This window comes from Pristiophorus japonicus, chromosome 1 (genome assembly GCF_044704955.1).
Source record: "Pristiophorus japonicus isolate sPriJap1 chromosome 1, sPriJap1.hap1, whole genome shotgun sequence".
NCBI lineage: Eukaryota > Metazoa > Chordata > Chondrichthyes > Pristiophoridae > Pristiophorus > Pristiophorus japonicus.
In genome coordinates this window covers 16,604,332-16,622,150 of record NC_091977.1, presented here as the reverse complement: position 1 = coordinate 16,622,150, position 17,819 = coordinate 16,604,332, and the positions used below count along the sequence as shown (strand labels likewise).

Below are 17,819 nucleotides of genomic sequence, written 5' to 3'. Positions count from 1 at the left end.
GGTAGAGGCAGAAACCCTCATAACATTTAAAAAGTACTTGGACGTGCACTTGAAGTGGCGTAACCTACAGGGCTACGGACCTAGAGCTGGAAAGTGGGATTAGGCTGGGTAGCTCTTTTTCAACCGACAAGGACACGATAGGCCAAAGGGCCTCCTTCTGTGTTGTGATTTTTCTATGATTCTATGATGGGCTGATGACTGTTGGACACACTGGAGGGCAAACAGGAAAGAGACAATTATTTTCCGGGATCCACGCAAACAGTGAATTTGTATAAATTAGTGAGACGGCTACTTTCTGATGCAACCCGTGCATAACGAACAAAGGCAGATGCCATATTGATTAATAAACCTAGCGGTGCAGGAACAATTAGATTGGATTCACGGGCAAGCGTCAACTTTCCCAGTCTTGGTGAGAGTGTGACAGGCTGCAAGTCAATGCTTTGAGGAACTAACTTTAGATGGGGCGAGAACAGACCCGAGAGAGGGGAAGGGAGGATTGGAAAACGATTAATGCACAATGCCAACACAATAAATCATCTCGACTTTAGGAACAGATGGTTGAAGAGGGAGGTGAAAAGAACAGGGGACATGTTAATGAGTTATGAGTATAAAAGTTTTGAGACATAAAAGCACAGAAAAAGGATGAAGCCATCTGTTGGAAGACCACTCAACAAATGCCCTATCTTGGACACCCCCCCCACCCACCTCTGTTATTCTAATAGAGAAAGTAACTGGTTTAGAAAGAGGGCGAACACCTTGGTTTAAAAAAAATCAGCAGTCAAGGGAATGTTTCATGATTGCGTTAAGTGATCGGACTTCAATATTGCAAATAGCCCGTATATTAAACCAAATTCTGTGTTGGGTTGTCACTGTGCATTACTGACCAGGCATTCAGCAACAAGAGAAAAATTGTTTTATTATTTAAGCAGCTGCAATCAGCATAAGGTTCAATTCAAAGGGTCACTGTTGGGGACTGGAAGGAGTGAAAAATTATGATTTAAAAAAAAAAATAGACCGACAACTCATACTTAATCTAACTCGCCAAACCCCCAATTATTATTTTTTTTCTTTCTTTCGATGGGCTGTTGACAGAAGCTGAAACAATCTCAAACTAGGTTATTTCTGTGCACCACACCACAGGAAAGATATATGGGTCATGGAGGGGATGCAGCGCAGAGTCACCAGAATGTGACTGGGACTAAAAGGGTTAAATTACTTACAAACAGGTTGCACAGACCAGGCTTGTATTCCATCGAGTATGGAAGATTAAGGGGTGATCGATTTGAGGTGTTTAGAATGATTAAAGGATTTGATAGGGTAGATGAAGAGAAACTATTTCCTTTGTTAGCGGGGGGAAGAGGGGTCTTGAATAAGGGGGCATAACCTTAAAATTAGAGCCAGGAAGCAGTTCTTCACACAAAAAAAAGTTGGAGCAGTTTCCCTCCAAAAAATCTGTTGAGAGTGAGGGGAGGGTCAAATGAAAATTTAAAACCGAGACTGATAAGATTTTTGTTAGGTAAAGGTATCAAGAAGATCAGGAACCAAGGCGGGTAGATGGAGTGAAGATACAGATCAGCCATTGAATGGTGGTTCTGAAATGGCCTACTCCCGTTCCTGCGTCTCGGGTTCAACATCCTTGGGGCTTGCCATACAAATGTCAATTGCGCACGGTGGTCATTTTGAAGACCTTTCTGTGCCACTACATATCCCAGCCCAATTCATAGATTGTGATCCAAAGCACTGCAAAGGGACGGGGTTCGAAAAAAATAAGTGTACCTGGTGGTATTGGATGAGTCTCAGCAACATAGAGACCACCACTTCCTTCTGTGTGTCCAGCTCCTTGCCAGCATCAGCTTTATTGGTCCCTCGCAGAACAAACAGATCGTGGACTATAGGCTGCAGCGCTGGAATTGCTATGGCAAAGTACAAGAGGAAAATATGTCCACTGGACTCTTAAAGGTTAAATAATAAAAATAGGCTCTTCACAATGAAAAGTTTCAAACAATAATTAAACAAACAGGCCTGAAATTTAGCGAAGAAAGAAAATTTGGGAAATGCACAGCAAGTCCATCAGCATCTGCAAAAAGTTTGCATTTATATTGCACTTTTCACGTCCTCTGGCGGTTCCATAATGCTTTACAGGCAATGAAGTACTTTTGAAGTGTAGTCACTTGTCGGAGGTGTGTCAGCCGATTTGCACACAGTAACCAGATAATCTGTTTTACAGTTCACTAAAAAAAAAAGCAAGTAAAAACTCCCCTGCTCTTCTTCGAAATAGTGCCGTGGGGTCTTTTACATCCACCCGAGAGAGCAGACAGAGCCTCGGCTTAGCGTCTCATCCGAAAGACGGCACCTCCAACAGTGCAGCACTCCCCCAGTACTTCACTGGCATGTCAGCCTAGGTTTTTGTCCACAAGTCTCTGGAGTGGGACTTGAACCCACAACCTTCTGACTCAGGCGAAAGTGCTACCCACCAAGCCACGGCTGACACTGGTAAAGGTTGCAGGAAAAAATGTTTTAATAGCCACATTGATCACCTAGTCTGGGAAATTTAGATCGGCTGTTGAGGCATTTATGTGACATTTGATGATGAAACCTGCGTTATATACTGCAGCAACTGTAAGATTAAAAGAATCTCTACGTGAAGGAGAACCTCCATATCTCCCTCCCAAGCCACAACCCTGTCAGAGAGATGATCGAGAACGTGTCTTGGTATCTCTTAATAGGCTTTGAGTTTGCTGTGTAATTGCATAGGATTACGTAGAATATACAACACAGAAACAGACCATTCGGCCCAACCAATCTATGTTTATGCTCCACTTGAGCCTCCTACTGTCTCTCCACATCTAAAGCTATCAACATAACCCTCTATTCCCTTCTCCCTCATATGCTTGTCTCGCCTCCATACAATTTGCTTCAACCACCCCGTGGTAGCGAGTTCCACATTCTCACCAAAATAAATTTCGGCTGAATTCCCTATTGGATTTCTTGGTGACCATCTTGTATTCATGGCCTCTAGTTATGCTCTTCGCCACAAGTGGAAACATTCTCTCTGTACCTTTCATAATTTTAAAGACCTCTATTAGGTCACCCCTCAGCCATCTTTTTTCAAGAGAAAAAGAAACCCAGCCTGTTCATTCTTTCCTGATATGTATACCCTCGCATTTTTAGTATAATCCTTGTAAATCGTCTCTGCACGCTCTGCAGTGCATCTATATGCTTTTTATAATATGGCAATCAGAACTGTACACAGTACTCTAAGTGTGGTCTAACCAAGGTTCAATACAGGTTTAGCATAACTTCCCTTTTTTTCAATTCTATACCTCTAGAAATAAACCCTAGTGCTTGGTTTGCTTTATGGCCTTGCTAACCTGTGTCACAACTTTTAGTAATTTGTGTATTTGTACTCAGAGATCCCTTTGTTCCTCGACCCCACCTAGACACTCACCCTCCAAGTAATAAGTGACCTCCCTATTCTTCTCACCAAATTGTAATACCTCAGTTATCATTGTTGAACTTCATTTGCTAATTATATGCCCATTCGGCAAGTTTATTAATGTCCTCCTCAGTATTGACTATCTCCCCCCCACCCCCGCAATTTTGTGTCATCCACAAATTTAGAAATTGTGTTTTTGATTCCAAAGTCTAAATCGTTAATATAAATTGTGAACAACAGTGGTCCCAGCATTGATCCTTGTGGGCCACCACCTTCTGCCACTGTGAATAATCTACCCTTTACCCCTACTCTCTTGCGTTCTGTCGTGAAGCCGGCTCGCTATCTATTCTGCTTCTTGTCCCCTGACTCCGCATTCTCTGATCTTATTCATCAGTCTATTATGGGGTACCTTATTGAAGGCCTTTTGAAAATCTAGATAAATGACATCTACTGCATTATCAGAATTTTTTGATGAGGTAACAGAGAGTAGACAATGTGGTTGGTCAAGCAAGACTTTTCCCCTTTTGAAATCCATGCTGACGATTCATTATTATATTTTTGGTTTCTAGTGTTCTTCGATTTTTTTCTTTAGTAGGGATTCCATTATTTGTCCTACCATTGACGTTAAGTTGACTAGTCTATTATTCCCTGGACATGTTCCATCCCCCTTCTTAAATACTGGTATTATCTCAGCTATCCGCCAGCCCTCTGGCACGACTCCTTTTTCTAACGAATTATTAAATGTGTGTAGTAAGGCCTTTGCTATCTCTCCTAGATTCTTTTAAAATGCATGGATGCAATCCATCCGGACCAGGAGTTTTATCCTCTGAGTTTGATTAGTTTATTTAATATACTCCCTCTTTTTATTTAATATATCCCCACTTCAGACCAGAGCCATCGACTTCTTTTTACACTTCCTTCTCCTGCTTTTTCTCTCTTTCCCTCCCTAGTCAGTATCTAATGTCAATATGTCACCTCTCATCTATCCTCTCTCGTATACTCTGTCCTCCAAAATCCTACGCCAACACTTCTACAACCTTCTTAAACTTGTGCCGCCGTCCCAGACCGGATTCCCTTTTAGACAAGCCTGCAGCTTCCCTCCGTCCTTCTCTTGGCATTCTCCGAAGGGCCCATCGTGGCACTCGTCGTTGTCTCCTCCCATCCTACTCTCTCACCGACCGTACTGCCCAGCTTGCCCAGGGAGGGCTAACCTTGCAAATCTCCTTCTCGTCCAACTCATCCCTCCAAGCAATGGGCATGTGTGAGCTGGCAGATCAGCCATCCTGGATGATCTTAAAATCTCCTTGCAGAATGTCCACTCGCTTGCAAACAAGGCCTTTGCCATCCATGACCTTTTTCGTGGATGACGGCATGGACATTATGGCGCTAACGGAAACTTGGCTGAAGGATAATGACACACTATCTTTAATCGAAGCCTCCCCTCCCTGCTATACCTTCCATCACTTGCCCCACCCAGACCGCCGTAGTGGTGGTGTGGCTCTCATCACCAAATCATACCTTGGTCTGTCCCCCTACTCCTCCAGCACTTTCTCATCTTTCGAACATCTCTCCTTATTCCTCCCCTCACTCAAAATTCTCGTTCTCTACTGCCCACCCAAATATAATGAAAACTTTATTACGGATATATTCTCACTGCTTTCCTCCTTCAGCTGATGCACCGAGCAACTTCTCATCCTCGGTGACTTCAACCTCCATCTTAATTCATCATTTTCCCTCTCCTGAGTTCATTACCCTCCTGTTCTACCTTAATGTCTACCTTCATGTAAATTCCTCAACCCATATTCACGGCCACCCCCTTGACCTTGCTATTCCAACCATGCCAATTAAAGATAAAGCCATCTCTGACCATTTACTTGTATTGCTCTCAACCTACTCAATGTTTGACTCCCTTCAATCTGATTTCTGCCCCTGCCACAGTAGCGAAACAGCTCTCATCAAAGGTCACAAATGACATTCTTTGTGAGTGTGACAAAGGTAAACTATCCCTCCTTGCCCTTCTGGACCTGTCTGCAGCCTTCGACACAGTTAGCCACTCCATCCTCCTCCAATGCCTCTCCACCAGCGTCGAGCTGGGTGGGACTGCACTCTCCTGGTTCCATTATCTATCTAATGGTAGCCAGAAAATCTCCTGCAATGGCTTCTCTTCCCACCCCTGCATCGTTACCTCTGGTGTCCCACAAGGATCTGTCCTTGGCCCCCTCTTATTTATCATCGATGTGCAGCCCCTTGGCGGTACTATCCGAAAACATGGAGTCAGTTTCCACATGTACGCTGATGACAACCACCTCTACCTCTCCACCACTTCTCGTGACCTCTGCTTGGTATCTAAATTGTCAGATTGCTTATCCGACATCCAGTACTGGATGAGCAGAGATTTTCTCTAATTAAATATTGGGAAGACCGAAGCCATTATCATTAGTCCCCGCCAAAAACTGCGTTCCCTAACCATTGACTGCATCCCTCTCCCGAGCATCAATCAGAGGGTGAAGACTGCTCACAACCTCGGTGTCATATTTGACCCTGAAATGAGTTTCCAGCCACGTATCCGCAGCATAACTAAAACCGACTTTTTCCACCTCCATAACATTGCCCGCCTCAGCTCATCGACTGCTGAAACCCTCATTCATGCCTTTGTTACCTCCAGATTTGACTACTCCAACTCACTCCTGGCTGGCCTCCCACATTCTACACTACATAAACTTGAGATCATCCAAAACTCAGCGTCCTAACTCGCACCAAGTCACGATCACCCATCACCTGTGCTTTCTGACCTACATTGGCTCCTGGTTAAACGACGCCTCGATTTCAAAGTTCTCATCCTTGTTTGCAAATCACTCCATGGCCTTGCCCCTCCCTATCTCTCAAATCTTTTTCAGCCTCACAACCCCACAAGATGTCTGTGCTCCTCAAATTCTGCCCTCTTGAGCATCCCTCATTATAACTGCTCAACCATCGGTAGCCGTGCGTGCCTTCAACTGTTTGGGCCCCAAGCTCTGGAACTCCCTCCCTAAACCTCTCCACTTCTCTACCTCTCTTTCTTCCTTTAAGATGCTCCTTAAAACCTACCTCTTTAATCAAGCTTTCGGTCATCTGCCTTAATTTCTTCTTTTATAGCTCGGTGTCGAATGTATCTGCTTTGTCTTGTAACACTGCTGTTGAAGCGCCTTGGGGCGTTTTACTATGTTAAAGGCGCTATATAAATAAAAATTATTTTAAATCCACTTATCTCATTACTAATCTCACCATCCAATGTCATGTCCACCTGTTCTATCTCCCTGGTAAATACATACTTAGAATTATATAAAATATACAGGACAGAGGCAGGCTATTTGGCCCAACCAGTCCATGCCGGCGTTTATCCTCCACATGAGCCCCATCTAACTGTCAGCATAACCCTCTATTCCCTGCTCTCTTTCATCCGCTTATCTAGCCTTCTTTTAAATGCATCTATACTATTTGCCACAACCACTCCCTGTGGGAGCGAGTTCCACATTCTCGCTACTCCCTGGGTAAAGAAGTTTCTTCTGAATTCCCCGATTGGATTTCCTGGTGACCATCTTATATTGATGGCCTCTAGTTTTGCTCTTCCCTACAAGTGGAAACATTCTCTCTGTATCCGCTCTATCAAAACCTTTCATCATTTTAAAGACCTCTATTAGATCACCGCTCAGCCTTCTCTTTTCAAGAGACCCAGCCTGTTCATCCTTTCCGGATAGGTATAACTTCAAGTACTTGAGTTTCGAACGAATAATATTAAAAGTTTTTTTTTAAAAAAGCTTTAAGGGTTTTGCTGAGACAGTGTTAAATTATGAATTTTAATTTAATTTTCCTGGGAGATCAAAGCAAAGACAATAAGCTTTTATTCCCCTGCAGAGTAGCTTGGATTTGAAAATGAATTCACCATACAAAAAAAAAACTTCCGCGCCAGTAAAAAAAAATTCCTAACCAGCATTTCAGAAGTCATCACAACAGAAAATATTTTGCAGTTCTTTGCTATCGACAGTTGTGACCAAAGAATTTACCAGCGGCTACACAACACCACCTGAAAGGAGGGTAAAGAACACAAGCAGAACGCACTGCCGACGGCTGGGTCATTACCGTGGGTAACAGCTTTCCGACCACTGGCCATGATCCCATCACACAGCTGGATAATCTTCGGAATTCCAATGATTGGCTTGGAGTGATAGCGCTCGTACGACAGCAACACCAGGAAGAAAAATATGTTTGGAATGATGGCCTCGGATTCCCTGGCAAAATAGCAACAGATAACACGTGGTAAACCAGTGCAGATTATCACTCGAAAGGACAGCAAGGACGTGGGAGCAGAAGGCATGAATGGGAATTTGGGAAAAGTAAATCTGAGGACAGACATGGGGGGGAAACTTCTTCAGTGATACACGTTTGGAGTAATCGATCGAGAGATTAAACAGAAGTAAAAGCAGTGAGGTTATTCGAAATACAATGAGATGCTATAAATGGGAGAGATAGTGCACTACAGTACAGGGGAATAGGATTCGGCCTTTCAGCCCCTCGAGCCTGTTCCGCTATAGCAACCTACACTTGTATAGTGCACAGGAACAGAAATTGTCTCAGAATTTAACATGGTTGGGGTGGGGAAGGAGAGGGGAAGGGCAAGAGGAGGAGCGGACTGGATGCAGAGCAAGAAAAAAAATGAAGGGATCTCAGAAGAGTTTTCAGACTTTTGAAGACAAGGGAAAAGCGGCAAGGGGGAAGTGACACAGTTCCGACAGTTGTTGTCGAGACTCACACAAGACCACGGAGGTTCTTGGGCGAGTTACATGCAGTCTATGGAACTGTGCCCCCAAGTGTGGAGTCAACAGCTTCTCGCAGTAAACCAAGGAGATCAGAAAAGTTAGCCAACTCCTGGGTAGATTAAAAGCAGAAATCACAAAAGATCTTAGTAACAGGTTTACCTGGCCCAGTCTCAAAGGAACATAAGGAGCAGGAGGCGGCCAAATTTATTTAATTCAATTTGACACCTTACTATGTTAGTGTTTGAACCCACAACCTCGGGCTTGCTAGTCCAGTATCTTGATCAGTAGGCTACTGTACTGACAATAATCGAACTCTGAAGGCGGAGTGGGGAACAAGCAGCAATCAAGGGCTTGATCTTAACCACTCCCCTCGACAGGCGAGAGGGGGTCGGGATAGGGTTAAAATATCAGGATCGGGATACCCGCCCCATTACATTTTATAGTGCAGAAAACAGGCCGTATGAGAGGCTCCCGCAAAAAGTGCACGGGAGCCAATAACCATAGCAACGTCGTGGCCTGATGGCATCATCGGCGCTCCAACTTAAATTTAATAGTAAGTGAGGGGGAGGCCAGAACTGTGGGATTCCCGGCAGCTGATGAGGCGGAAGCTGCCCGCTCCACAAGTTAAGTGACTTAGCACTCCTTGTGGGCCATGAGGAGCCGGAGTGCTCACAGTCAGGCCCCTCAAGGAGGCCTACGGCCTACCCCAGGCCAATCTCCAGCACCTCCCCGCCCCCGCGCCACAACATGGAACCATCTGGGCCAGATACAAGGTTCATTTAATATTTCTATCAGTTTGCATCCATCTCAAATTGCAAGTTGCTGCTGTTGTTGCCGATTTGTGCGCAAAAGCCAAGCCAGAAAACAAAAGAAACTGCACAGGTTCATGTGCACCACATTAGCAAGTCCTAAATTGCCATTGGTTATTGCTGGCACTCACCTGAACTGGCCCACCTCTATGTATTCAAACTGCTTCAGAACAAACCCGATGAATACCTACAAATGGAAAGAAATCCAACTGCATCATAGTGACATAGAATGTACAGCACAGAAACTGGTCATTCCGCTGAAGCCAGTGTTTAAGCTCCACACAAGCCTCCTCCCACCTTACTTCATCTCACTCTATCAGCATAACCATCCATTCCTTTCTCCCTCAGGTACTTATCCAGCTTCCCCTTAAAGGCATTCATGCTATTCGCCCCAACCACTCCGCATGGTGGCGAGTTCCACATTCGAACCACTCACTGGGTAAAGAAGTTTCGCCGGAATGCCCTTTTGGATTTATTGGTGTCTGCCTTATATTATGGTTTTGGAGAATCAGAGAAAACACAGAATGGCACAGGAGGTGGCCAGGCAGAATGACTTCAGCATGAACTACAAGTACAGGGTATTGGTGAGACCACACCCAAGAGTACTGCATTCAGTTTTGGTCTCCGTATTTAAGGAAGGATATACGTGCATGAGAGGCAGTTCAGAGAAGGCTCACTACGTTGATTCCAGAGATGAGGGGGTTGACTTATGAGGATAGGTTGAGTAGGTTGGGCCTCTACACATTGGAGTTCAGAAGAATGAGAGGGGATCTTATCGAAACATACAAGAAAATGAGGGGGCTCGACAAGGTGGATGCAGAGATGATATTTCCACTCATAGGGAAAACTAAAATGAGGGGACATAGTCTCAAAATAAGGGGCCACCCATTTAAAACTCAGAGAAGGAGGAACAACTTCTCTCAGAGGGTTGTAAATCGGTGGAATTCTCTGCCCCAGAGAGTTGTGGAGGCTGGGTCATTGAATAAATTTAAGGCAGAGATAGACAGATTTTTGAGCGATAAGGAAATAAAGGGTTACGGGGAGCGGGCAGGAAAGTGGAGCTGAGCCCAAGATCAGATCAGCCATGATCTTACTGAATGGGGGAACAGGCTCGAGGGTCCAAAGGGTCCACTCCTGCTCCTATTTCTTATGTTCTTATTTTCACTCCCACAGAACATAACCCAACCAAAAAAATAAAATCACTCACATTCCTTACCGCAACAGGGCAGATTATAGCACAAGAACACTCATCCTCATTTTAGTTTTTAGGAAATTCAGAAATGAACTTTACAGATTCAGCTCTTATACCCTGGACCTGCACTTTCTACTATCACATTTCTACTTTTTCTGTGACAAACTGAACTTCGATTGTAAAGACTGAGAAATAAACGAATAGATGTGTGTCTGAATAGTTCAGTGGGATTTAAAAAAAAATTAGTTCGTAGAATGTGGGCGTTGCTGGCAGGGCCGGCATTTATTGCCCATCCCCAATTGCCCCTTGAGAAGGTGGTGGTGAGCCGCCTTCTTGAACCGCTGCAGTCCGCGTGGTGAAGGTACTCCCACAGTGCTGTTAGGGAGGAAGTTCCAGGATTCTGAAGCAGTGAATCTATCTGCTGCAATAACTAATTTCAGGGTGGCTACATATAGTTTACGTAAGTAGCTTCAGCAAGCTGGACTAGAAGGGGGAGAGAGGTTAGCAACACAGGCAAAGTGATCACTAGCTTTGAACATCCACCCCCGTCTCGCCGCCCTCTCCACTTGCCGGGTGCACATGTATGAATATCACGATTGAGCTCAGTGGCAATTTCTTCCTCCTCATGAAAATAGCTTGCCTACAATTGTTGTCAAGCCTCACAGGTCTCCTCTCAATCGCTCGCTTGGGAACCACCCCCCTCTCCACCCAAAGCAAGCACCAACCTGATCTGAATCGAGTAGGCAGTAGTTCACCCTGAGCTGCACAAGCTGGGCAAGCAAGTCAAGCACTTGTCTCTGCAGGTGGACTGAAGTGGTCGTGGTATACTGCTTCAAGGCCTTGATGACCAGAGGTTCGAAGAGCCGGATGTAGTTGTGTATTGCATTCTACAGTTAGAAAAGCACCCGTTAAACATTTTCGTCTTCCCAAATCACATTGCACACAAGTCCGTTTTGCAGTGCGCTGACTGTCACACACACACACACACACACACACACACATACACAAATGGCCAGTTCCAACTGTTTTTGGTGGTGCAAGCTGAAGAAGCTGGCCAGGACACCAGGAAAACTTTTTGTTCTGCTTCAAATAGTGCCATGGGATCCCCAAAAACCCACCCAAACCCAACAACCTTCTGACCCCGAGGACAGAGTGCCGCAAACTGAATGGCGCACTTTGCCACATGGTCTCGGGTAACTATTAAATTATGTTACATCACGATCCTTTCTATTTGAGGTGCCCAAGCGACAGAAAGTAATATGTGGGATAGAGTACGAGTAATTTGGAACATGGGTGAAAGTAGAATGCCTGGGAGGAAAAAGGTGACTTTGGACCGATGGTTCCCAAAGCTCTCCACCACTGGGAATTTTCCTCACTACACGTCTGGGTCTGTTGTAGACTAATTGATCGAGATGACTGCAGTGATTAGTCAACAACTCCATTATCGTTGGATCATGCGACGACCAGACAGTGATCTTTTTTTATTATCCAGCAATTCCTATCTCCAAGTCTAAAATGGGTCAGGAGCGAATGAACTTGCACTGAACGTGTACAAAATGCCAAATGGCCTCCTCTGTGCAGAAACATTCAATTATAAAACCACCTCCCAGTTTCATGCCAACATTCTTTGTTCTCCCAGTTTAGTGCTAAAATGCTTTCCTTTCGCCACTCCTAGCTTTACATTTCTTGAAAGGATGTGACTGCTGCCAACGATCAGGAAGTCGTTGCACATGTGCAGTTCCTGTATTCTTTTGTTGTTGCCAGACTTGCCAAAGTGAGGAATAAAGAAGCGGATTTTGAGAAGTCTGTTAGAACCGTTCATTTTAAATTAAATTCGAACTGAGTTGTTTTTTTAAAGTCGTTGTTTGGCCTTCGAGACAGGGTTCTTAAAATGGAAAAATCACCAGTAACATTAATCAAACAAAGTTGAATTAATCCAACCACAGTAATGAAATTTTCAGTGATGGGCTTCAGCACTTCTCAGCTCCTCTGTCTGTTGTGGTGAATGTTACTTTTTCAAATTTGGGACCAGACAGTTACGCACAGAACGCTTCGTTGGCAGCAGTCGCTCAGTTCTTGAGAAACTACAATTGCGTTTTGATTTCTTTCTAAAGCACAATTACTTTCCTAAATGCTCTTATATCCTTTATTTGACAATATCACAAGCTAAACTGTTTCATCTCATCCATTCTTCCACAAAAGCTATGTACAAGTTGGAACAGGAAGTACCTTATCAGCTCGATGCCTAGTTACATTCGTCAGGCTGACCTTCAGCTGTGATGAAACCTTTTGCAGCACGTCAAACCATCTACGAGTTAAAATAAGCAAAAGAATGGATTAAAAGTCTGGGATTTTAACCCTCTAACTATTTTGTACAACAGATTCTCATTTTCCTGAAAATCACCACCCAAAATTGCTTCAGACTTTATTTTACAGAAAACTGTTCATGCCACTACAGTTTGTTTTGGTTGCAAGGTGTAACTTTGCATCGTTTTTGGTCTTGTTGGTATTAAAGATCATTGACAGATGAGCAAGACTATAAACAGCAGACAATCTCTCCACTTCAGGAGACTCAGCTTCGCCCAGAGAGTGGTTAGAATGTGGAACTCGCTACCATATGGAGTAGTTGAGGCGAATAGCATAGATGCAGTTAAAGGGAAGCTGGATAGGTACATGAGGGAGAAGGAATAGGATATTCTGACAGGGTTAGATGAAGTACGGTGGGAGGACACTCATGTGGAGCATGAACACTGGCATGGACCTGTTTTTGAGCTGTAAATTCAATGTGGCTTGAAGTAACGTTATTGAACAGAGTCCAATGGCTGGTGCACGTTGAAGGAACCTTCACATTACAGCTTGTGGTGATTTTTCTGGAGTCAGCCAGGTGCTTGACATAGCTGAAGACCACCTCCATGATGAAGAGTCTCCAAACCAGAATCATTGGAAAGCCACACAGATGGAGTTTCTGCTTGGCCAATATGGAAGGCACATTCTATCCCCGTAGGGCAATGATCAAAGCGAGCTGACAATGGCCAACGACTCACTCATTTTCGCAACTCACGGCATAGCTCCACTTCCCCCGGACTTGCTGGCCAATCTGCACATTAATAACGGAATTTCGTTGTTGACACCCCATTATTTTTGCAACAAGATCGGGCCCATTATAAACACAAGTCTTTCTTTTGCTTTCACTCAGTAGATTTCGACTACGGTTAAAGTGCGCGCATTCTGGGGAGCATAATCCAGATAATAAAATGGGAGCATCACTCCTCCCAATGGGATGCTGGTTTCCCAACCGTAACTTTACACCCACATTTTTAAGACACTATTACGTAGCATTTACAGCACAGAAACAGGCCCTCAGCCCAACTGGTCCATGCCAGTGTTTATGTTCCACACAAGCCTCCTCCCGCCCTTCTTTATCTAACCCCATCAGCATAACCCTCCATTCTTTTCTTCCACATGTGTTTATCCAGCTTCCCCTTAATTGCATCTATGCAATTTGCTTCAACAACTTGTTAGCAAATTCCACATTCTAAGCACACTCTGGGCACAAGTTTCTCCTGAATCCTTAATGGATTTATTAGTGACTGTTTTATATTTATGGCCACTAGTTTTGGACTCACCCCACAAGTGGAAACATCTTCTCTCTGGCTATCCTATCAAACCCTTTCATATTTTTTTACATTAGGTCACGCGTCAGCCTTCTCTTTTCGAGAGAAAAGAGCCCCAGCCTGTTGAGGCTTTCCTGATAAGTACAGGCATCTGACTTGGACACGACAAAGGCACACCTAGCCCAGTCGGCCCTGCAAAGTCCTTCATCGTCGCTGGGTCAAAATCCTGGAACTCCCTACCCAACAGCACTGTGGGAGTGCAGCAGTTCAAGGCGGCGGCTCACCATCTTCGAGGTCAATTAGGGATGAGCAAGAAATGCCGGCCTTACCAGTGACATCCACATTCTGTGAATGAATAAAAAACTGGGGAGCTCTGTCCTCTGTCGCTTCAGGAAGTCAAAGTGGATCGAGTTACAATTTGCAAAGTCAGTGAGACCTTGGGATGGGCGGTTCCAGTTACACATTACTGCAATGCTTCAGGGTGTGGCTTATCCTCCAAGGGGACCAATCAGAAACAAAGGGTGGAGCATGTTGGGCATTTTTGCAGTACAAATAAGCACATCCATAAAAAAACTCTCAGTTCTGGTATCATCCTTTTTGAATTTTTTTTTGCACCTTCTCCAGTGCCTCTATAAATCCTCTCTAATATGGAGACCAGAACGGTGCACAGTAACTCCCAAGTGTGGTCTAATCAAGATTCGGTACAAGTTTAACACACTGTCTCTACGGAAAAACAATTGACACGATGTCTCACCCGGACGTGTCCTGTTCGGGTTCCGCCTGGACCATGTTCCTTAGACTGGCGTCAGCCAGGGCCTGTGTGAAGTGGGTATAGGGCGCCATGAAGCAGTAGTGGTAAAGTCCTGGCCTTAGATTGGAGGAGCCCAGGCGCTGCACCTTCCCTTGCGATTTGCTGGGGTTGGAGGAGGAGCCGTCATATTGCGACGCCAGGTTTGTTCCAAAGAGAGTCTTCAATAGCTGAAGTTCAAAGATCTCAGTATTAAACACATGCAGTTAAGAACAAAAAAAAACACTTCAGGGCCACTCAGCAAATTGGTAAAAAGTGCGTTGGTTGTTGGTTGTTGGGTGGGCGGGGGAGCAAAATATTAATTATCATTTGAGGTTTGGAAATCTCATTTATTTTTCTCACTTTCATATTTACTCTGGTAAATGTCTGGTGTTTCAATAAGGGACCATCGGTCACTGGTCTAGGAATAGCAGTAAAGACTTCCCCAGGTTTTAGTTCAAATCAGCCTGCATTTCGCAAGATTGGATCTTCTTCACTTCTTTCGTAAACCAGAGTCTGAGCCTCAACAACCCTTCCTGCCAGCCTGCTCCAAGTGTTGACTCTTTATGCAAAAAAAGTACTTCCTGATCTCTGCTTAAAACGTCACCAAGATACAGCATCTGGAAACTGAGTTTTAAAAATGATGTGAAATCTTACATGTACGGAGCATCTCATCGCATGTCCAAACTTATCTCTTGAAATCCATACAATTTAACATTCTTACAACACACCTGCTCCATCAAAACCAATGAAGCACTGCTTGACATGTCCGTAACTTAGAATGTCTGTTTTTAACGCATAATTTCTGCAGCAACTATTTCTCATTTACTGAGAAACTAGAGGGAATTTATTCTCCCACTGAATATAATGGGAGCACAAAGAATTGTTGCACGGCTCGCCTCGCTCCTCCCAAGGCAAGCTATTTCTCGGATGCCACGGAATGGAAAGTATGGTACTGAGGAGAGACTTGAGATACTGGGACCACTGTTTCCAGTGAGCTGCGCTTTGTTCTGCACGGCTGGTTTCATTTAGTGCGCGGTCCCTTTAAATCTCCACGCATGTGCAGTATTTACAATGGAGAAGCCGGTGAGCGGCCTTTCCCATTACTGCGCTTAAAGGGAACATTGACTGGCACTATTTCTACTGAGGCAGAGCAGACTTAAAATCAGAAGGTTCAATGGCGTTTTTTTTTTTGAAATTCTGAAGGGTTTTGATCGGAAGAAAAGGGAAAGGTAATTTCCTCCGGCTGGGGAGTTAGTGACGAGGGATCAGAAATTTAAAATTCTCACACTACGAGGTGAAAGTTCTCTATGCAGCGAGGTGCTGAGAGAGTGGAATGTTTGAGGCTGAGATCACTGCATCTGTTGTTCTCCTTGGAGCAGAGAAGGTTGAGGAGATTTAATAGAGATGTTCAAAATCATGAGGGGTCTGGACAGAGTAGATAGAGAGAAACTGTTCCCGTTGGCGGAAGGGCCGAGAACCAGAGGACACAGATTTAAGATGATTGGCAGAAGAACCAAAGGCGACATGAGGAAAAACTTTTTTACGCAGCGAGTGTTTGGGAGCTGGAATTCACTGCCTGAGAGAATGGTGGAGGCAGATTCAATCGTGGCTTGCAAAAGGGAATTGGATAAGAAGCAGAAGGAAAAAAAATTGCAAGGCTACGGGGAAAGGGCAGGGGATTAGCAGAAGTGCTCTTGCAGAGAGCTGGCATGAGCTCAACATCCAAATGGCCTCCTTCTGTGCTGCAACCATTTTATGGTTCTAGGTTAAGGAAATATATATTTGAAGAACAGGACCATACAGGGCTATGGAGAAAAGGGAGCTGTGGGAATAGTGCTTCAGTTGGACCATCCCACCTCCCGGAAGATAAGAGCATAGATATGGCAGAGGCAAAAACAAACTAAAAAACAGACAACTGAAGTACCGAATTTGGGGTCACCTGGGACTCACTTGTGCAATTCATACAATTGAGGCAGGCAGTCAAACATCCTTACCTGCTGTACACAGACGGTGGCTGCCATGGGTTCCCTGCAGAAACAGGACTTCAGATAGCCGAGGATTTCTTCCACACACTGCAAAGGATTTTGTAGAAGCAACGTCAGGCATTGGACCAGTTTCAGTTACCGCAGATTGTGTGAGTGAATGTTTTAAAAAAAAAATATATATATATATATTCAAAACCTTCACCTAGTACAAGTGCTTCTGAAGCTCATATTCCCAAGATTGTTTATGACGCTGTAAATGCGGTTGAGATGGAGGTACAGGTAGCGTTTAAGATGGATGTACAGGTAGCATCTAATTACACAGCACACAAACAGGCCATTCGGCCCAAATGCTTCATGCTCGAGTTTATGCTCGCCACGAGCCTCCTCCCACCCCTCTTCATCTCACCCCAATTGATCCCTCTATTCCTTTCTCTCTCATGTGTTTATCTAGATTCCCCCATAAATGCATCCATGTTATTTGCCTCAACCACTCCCTGTGGCAGCGAGTTCCACATTCTCACCACTCTCTGGGTAACGAAGTTTCTCCTGAATTCCTTATTGGATTTATTCTATATTTAAAGGTCCCTATAGTTTTTGTCTACCCACAAGTGGAAACGTCGTCTATTTGTCGACCCTATCGAACCCCTTCATAATCTTAACAACCTCCATTAGGTTACCCCTCAGCCTTCTCTTTTCTAGATAAAAGAGCCCCAGTCTGTTCAGTCTTTCCAGAGAGTTAGAGCCCCTCAGTTCTGGGATCATCCTTACAAATCACTTCTGCACCCTCACCACTGTCTCTATATCCTTGTGTAATATGGAGACCAGATCCGTGCACAGTACCCCAAGTGTGAGCCAAGCAAGGTTCGATACAAGTTTAACATAACTCCTCGACAGAAAAACTATTTACCTTGCCGATGTCTGGAAGCGTTGCAATCTCGAGAAGCTGAGATAGAACATCCAAAGCTCCTCGTAAGAAGCTGCCAAACTTCTCATTATTGTTCTGAAGGTCCAGAGTGACCTGAAAAAGGAGAAAATACATTTTGATAGATTTAATAGGTTTCCAAAATTGTGAAGGGTATTGGCATCAGAGGGCATATAAGCAACGTTCCCTCTAAGCTGCACAGCTCGCTGCTGGTCCCGTGACTGGCTTTTTCAATGTTAAATTTTGCACATGCGCAAAACGGTGAGTGGGTCCTG

At 44.4% G+C, this 17,819-nt stretch overlaps 1 protein-coding gene across 8 annotated transcripts in view; it reads right to left on the bottom strand.

Moving 5' to 3' along the window:
* The window catches only part of htt (huntingtin), a 250,339-nt gene that overhangs the window by 88,210 nt on the left and 144,310 nt on the right, over positions 1 to 17,819 (bottom strand). For all 8 annotated transcript variants that reach the window (XM_070877815.1, XM_070877836.1, XM_070877828.1 and 5 more), the window contains 8 exons: positions 17,530 to 17,640; positions 16,632 to 16,709; positions 14,602 to 14,825; positions 12,463 to 12,541; positions 10,959 to 11,120; positions 9,173 to 9,228; positions 7,556 to 7,704; positions 1,777 to 1,913 (listed from right to left, as the gene is read on the bottom strand). In XM_070877815.1, coding sequence (XP_070733916.1) covers positions 1,777 to 1,913; positions 7,556 to 7,704; positions 9,173 to 9,228; positions 10,959 to 11,120; positions 12,463 to 12,541; positions 14,602 to 14,825; positions 16,632 to 16,709; positions 17,530 to 17,640 — 996 coding nt within the window. The remainder of the gene's footprint in view (positions 1 to 1,776; positions 1,914 to 7,555; positions 7,705 to 9,172; positions 9,229 to 10,958; positions 11,121 to 12,462; positions 12,542 to 14,601; positions 14,826 to 16,631; positions 16,710 to 17,529; positions 17,641 to 17,819) is intronic.